The 6,000-nt window shown below is 35.9% G+C and overlaps 1 protein-coding gene across 2 annotated transcripts in view; it reads left to right on the top strand.

Moving 5' to 3' along the window:
• The window catches only part of LOC136028892 (protein FAM98A-like), a 32,849-nt gene extending 27,622 nt beyond the window's left edge, over positions 1-5,227 (top strand). For both annotated transcript variants that reach the window (XM_065706855.1, XM_065706854.1), the window contains exons 7-8: positions 2,606-2,703; positions 4,996-5,227. In XM_065706855.1, the coding sequence (XP_065562927.1) occupies positions 2,606-2,703; positions 4,996-5,162 (265 nt within the window). In that variant the 3' untranslated portion in view covers positions 5,163-5,227. The remainder of the gene's footprint in view (positions 1-2,605; positions 2,704-4,995) is intronic.
• The last annotated feature ends 773 nt before the right edge of the window (positions 5,228-6,000 follow it).

A 6,000-nucleotide genomic window follows, 5' to 3' on the forward strand; every position in this document is an offset into this window, starting at 1 on the left:
AATCCAATCATAGGAAACCATTTTTGGTATCGAAACCATTGTTACTTGATATCCTTTTGTTTTCGAATGAATCTTTTACTTTTAATTAGCATCTCTGGAATCATCACATGGGAAATCCCATCTGCAATTACAAAAGTTTCTGAAAATTCACACATCGAATCTACCGACTCCTCGATGACGAAATCACTGCTTTATCTGTTCATTTAGCAGATGAATATTACTCGGATTGTTTATCATAGCTGCTTGCTGGCTTACGCCCACAAACATAATCTTTAGACACAAAGGCTACGGCATTCAGAGGTGTTTGGGTATTTATTGAAGGTTTTATTCTTACGAGGGTAACTAGAAAATTCTGTGGCAGCTTTGCAGATATTAAAATCCAATCCCAGGAAACCATTTGTTTGGTATTGACACCATTGCTACTTGATATCCTTTTGTTTTCATATGAGTCTTTCACTTTTAATTAGCATCCCTGCAATCTTCATAGGACTCGTAAATGTACACTGTCTTTTCCTCTGATCAACTCAATTATCATCTTCGTTACTAAAAATATTGAACTTCCTCTTATTCCGCCAGTATTAGTATTGTATCTCTTGTTGTATTGAGTATCCACCCGAATTTTCCCCGAAATTTTACTTATTTGCCATCTTCAATAAAAAATTAAACCAAAAATGCTTTGGTTTGATTTTTTTGTGTTTTCAGTTCTTATCATTTAAATTTTTCTAATATTTCCTTTTCACAACCAGTACGCTCTTGCCGTGTTTTGATTGTTTTCGGCATCCCTCTCAACATTGACTTAAAGTTTCACTCTAAAACCCTAAGCGGTTTTTGAGATCAAGGATCGAACGCACCTTTCCCACTAAAAAACTTTATATGTCAAGAAGTGGGAGAGCTTGTATGAATTAGTATTTGCCCTGAAGCTGTCGGGAGCTTTGTCAATCCTACAATTGTAGTTATTTTATCTTTGGACTATTCTGAATAATCCGATTATCTCAAATTTTTGATTGGATGTATTGGGGGGGGGGTAACCTCTGTTCACTTTTGACGCTATATAGCGTAGCCTCTTGATTGTCTAGTTTAATGCCAGTTTTAATATTATTTAAGTTTTTTGTATGTTTGAATGCTGTTTTTGGTTGTATATGTTTTGTATGGTATATATATGTAATATATGGATTTTTTGGGGGTTTTGCCCACACATTTATAATAAGAAGACTAGTCACAACTAGAACTTGTTCCGAAATTCATTTAATATACAATAAGTATCTAATAGGCCCTTCCCTTCTTCTGTTCGTTATCCCTTGGTCCTACAGTTCATAGTCCTTTCAAACCCCTTTCTCTCCTGAAATGTGGGAGGGGGTAGGTAACGCCTCCCCCTCTCGAAATGTTTGTCTGACTCGTAAAAACGTAACAAAAATGAATACAAACAATTTTATGATTTGTTTTTTAAAGTTTTTTGTAAACTCCCCCCCCCCTCCGACGGCTTAGGTGACAACCCTCGTCAAACCCACATAGATGGAATTCTGACAACGTCCCTAAACCAGACTAGTAAATAAAAGGAAAGTAATAAAATTACAATTTGAAACATATTCCCATTCGTTTAATGCCATTGTTCTGGTATGTGGTTTCCAACTGAAGGTATTCTCTGCCTAGGGTCTGGCATGCGTTTATCTGACTACAGTCGTCTTGTTTCAGTGAATGTGCCGTTGTAAGAGTTTGTATATATAACGCTCCTCTGAAAGAGAAGATAAAAATACTATAAGATATGGTTCAATCTAAAATTGGAGAAATATAGGTAAAGCTTTAGTTTGGTCACAAGCTGTCTAAACTGGAAACTATGCTGCCAAGCAACACAGTTTCCATACTATGGCACTTAGAAATGCTAATTCTAGAAGCGCATACTTTTTTTTGCTTTCTAAAATCCTCCTTCAACAAACTAAAAAAGCGTAAAGTAGGCAGGGTTTTGAAGCCGAGGGAAATGTTGGGATTGTACAATATGAAAGAAATTATATTTTAAATACTAATTCCAGTTATCACTGGTAATTTGTGTATAGTAGGAAGTCGAAAGATAAGTAAAAAATACTCACGCATCCATCAATGTTAATATCCATCAATGTTCACTTTCATTTTCGAGTTTAAACTAGCCAGCTGTATCGGAACAAAACAAACGTCCGATTTTGCTTACAGATAACATTACTATAGAGCGAAGCGTATTAGTCCGTGAGCCCCGCGGCTCACGGACATTTTATTATTTATTGTTATATTATTTAATTATCACTGTTACCCAAAACACCGTTTGAAGGATAGCATCATCTTGTATGCGAAAATTTGGGGTTTTATTGAAAAATAGATGTATTTTATATATTATGATTTTTTTTAATTACGAGATGTAACATTTCCTTTAAAAGAAGCCCTTAAACAGCTCTCTATGATGTTCTACTGTCCCGCTAGCTGCGGAGAAGGACTCTTAAAGCTACGGGTCTTGGATGATGTGAATAAAGTATACCTTATCTTATTTATTTACTGAAAATAAATCCTGTGTATTTTAAGCTACCAATCTTTTTTATCACTCTCAAAATCTTATTCAGCGTTCTTTTCAACTCTTTAGGGTAATCATTGGAATGGTACCCGACAGAGGGGGTAGATGTACCGAGCAAGCTCCTGTCCCTGAGATGCCATCCTGGCAGAAGAGACATGCTCCTCCTGGTAAGCATTCCCTTTCTTCCCTTATCTCTTCTCCTATTCTGCGATTTGTTATCCATGCCATGGTTGTTTTTTTTTTCTTAGAGTTTGATATTTTTTTTTCCTTTTTTTATGAGAAGAATTGTCCTTTATTCTTCTAATAAGAATTGTACTGTATTCTTTATTCTCAAATGGAACATGGGGCTGATCCTTAAACAATTAGAGGCGAATGCATTCCGTGGCTAGATGCAGGGTCGTCTCCTGGATGTTACTCTTATCACAGTTACACTTCTTAGAGACTTAATTTTTTTTAGTATTAATATAACTAAGGTTTATACATTTAGTTCTAAGGTTTTTTTGTTAAGTCTAGAAATTACTGAATAAGTTCTTTTTCAGTTTTGAGTTTTACATCTTGTTTTTAAGATGTTTCCTCGTAAACGTACAAAATTAAAAGTCACCGAATTGCATTCGAGATGTATATTCACGTATGCTATTAAAACATTATTTTAAACGAAGTACAGTTAAATTTTGCCGTGTTTTGCGCAGAAATTTTAAAGGAACCCAAGGTTCTCATTGTAGACTATTTATAAACTAAAAAAAAACTATCTTGTAAATCTTTTGTGTTACATATTTGTGACTTTTTTTCTTTCTTCATGCCTCTAATACTCGGCTCAATGATTAACATTAAGCTAAACCTAAATGTGTTGGCGGCTAGCTACTGGTGTTTTCTCTTGTATGTAGGGAGTTCTTAAATTTATCAGGCATAAAAAAAACAAGACTGTTTTTTAAAAACAAAAAACAAGAACTCGCAAATGGTTTTGCGAGTTCAGAGGACTAGAATAGGTTTGATAATTAATGTTCAGAAGACTGAGTCGCTAAGGCTAGGAATAAGTGAAGATGAAAAGGTGGCGTTGATGAACGAAAAGATCAATCAGGTGGGCAGCTTCACTTACCTTGGTAGTATTATTAGTAAAGACGGTGGGAGCAGTGAAGACATTAAAAGTAGCATAGCCAAGACTATCCAAGAATAGGCAAAACAAGTTTTTTTTTCTTTTCGCAGTTAAAAAAAAGTTTGGAAGAATATGAAGATAAGTCTGCAAACCAAGATTAGAATATTAGAAGCTACTGTGATGACAATGGTCAAATATGGCATTGAAGCTTGAGTGCTTCGAAAAGCGGATGAAGATTTGCTAGATGTTTTCCAGAGAACATATTGCCGAAGATTGTCCTTTTCGGCTAACCGCCTAGGGTTAAACGGAAAGCAGGTTGTCCCCATCTGGAATGGGAGGACGTCATAAAAAAAGATTTAAAGGAAATGTGAACTTCCTGGGAGGGCGTAAAAAGGGAGGCTTTGAATAGACTGGGATGGAATAGGGTCGTGGGTAGCTGTGTTGGCCTCAGACGGCTTAAGAATGCGGTGATTTGTTAATAATAGTTGTAGTCTTCACATTAATATGTGAATGATTAAAATACAAATTCCCGCTATTGAAATTTAAGTTTCAAATAATCAATCTCAAAAATATCTTACGCTTCTTTCAATCAGATTTTCACGTATTTATGTTTATGTAACTAAACCGGCTTGAAATTTTTAGTGTCCAGTCTAGAAATTTGTTTGGTTTACTTGTTTTTCTAAATAAATATGTCGCTTTATTCGGAATCCACAGTGAATTATTGAGGCTGTTCTTTGGTGTGTAATAGACCAGGGAGAAACACGTGAGTATGAATATGGGCAGAGAATGCAGAGTTTAAATTTCAGGTTAGGTTTTTTCCCGGAAGGAAATTTTTCGGCAAATTAAATCATTATTGTATCGGTACGATACTGGTATAATCGGTATCGACATCAGATTCCAAAAATCCATATAGGTCGGGCCCTAATAGAAACCATTATCAACTCGAAAATACCACATTTTGTCTGGTTTTATAAAAAGAGACAGTTTTATTGACTCTTGTGTAACTCATCTAAATGTGGATATGATCAATTTGAGTACGAAAGTATTGACATAACCTCTTAAAAATGTTTCCAGGGAGAGTGGGGCAAGTGCTATTCGTATTTTGTTTTTACCAGGATTAATGGAAGTATTTTTTCTAGTTTTCATCTTGTGATACATCTTTTGTATGAACAAAAGATGTATCAAGATTTTGTATAAAGATGTGTGATACATCTTGAGTAGGATTTGCGGTTTCAGATTATTTCTTTCAAACTTTTCAATTCTGAATGGATGGGACTTGCTCCTTGTTGGTTCTTTCTGAAGCTGAAAGCAATGATTTTCTGTTTTCTTTTTGCTCTATTGCTTATATTTGGTTTTCTTTTTTCAGCATCTCAACGAGGAGGGTATCAAGGACGTGGCGGGAGAGGTGGAGGAGGTCGCGGTGGACGCGTTCAAGGTGGATGGACTCAAAATCAAGAAAAGGTTGGAGGTGGGTGGGGCGGATCTCAGGACCAAGGCTATCAAAGTGGCGGTGGATACAGAAACCGTTATTGATCACTGTGATGACTATTTGGAGTTTTATATTGTTTTATTTAACGAATTAGAAATTAGATGCTCTGGTTCGTTTCTATTTTTCTTTAGTGCCTCTGGCGAGTATAACGCCTCTTTTGGTCATTGGAAAAAGTAAGATCTCAGCAGTTCGATGACCGAGAAACGGGCTTTGCAAATTCACAATTTGTAATTTGAGTACAGTGACCTTTAAGATGAACTGTGTATTTTCATTGAGAGAATGATCAATGCAGCATTATATATGGTCTCCTAATTCAATAGGATATTGGGAAAAAACCTGAGATTCAATAAAACTAAATAAAAAACTGTTTTAGTAATAAAGTGAAAGGTTTACGAAAAACAGCAATCCCAGTGTTTCTTCGGTTTAACATTCCCTCAAAATAGTAGGCTGAAATCGTTATCAGTAACTAATGCACTCGACGCGCGTTGCTGCGATGGAACAAAGCTCAAGGAATTACACCTTCAACAATTCAGAATGGTAGCCTCAACGACATGGACCATCATCTTTGCAGTAGTCTTGCACTGCGGCAAAGTGGTGAGATTTCAGGGGAAAATGATTGGCACACCAATTTTTAACATTAAAATTTGCTGTGGCGTACCTCGCAAATCTAGTGAATTTAAGAATTCTGTTGCGTAATGATAATTCTTTGTTGATTCTAAAACAGTATCAATGGACTTGTATGTTACGGCTTCGCCTGGTATTCCGTTTCAAATGCTGAAATTGATTTCATTGGCCTTGTTGTTTGTAGCTGCTAATACAGCACATTCTTAGAGCATCTAATGGTTTCAGTATTTGCGCGCTATAGTAGGGAAAGCCTTTTCC

This window comes from Artemia franciscana, chromosome 7, assembly GCF_032884065.1.
Source record: "Artemia franciscana chromosome 7, ASM3288406v1, whole genome shotgun sequence".
Classification (NCBI taxonomy): Eukaryota; Metazoa; Arthropoda; class Branchiopoda; order Anostraca; family Artemiidae; genus Artemia; species Artemia franciscana.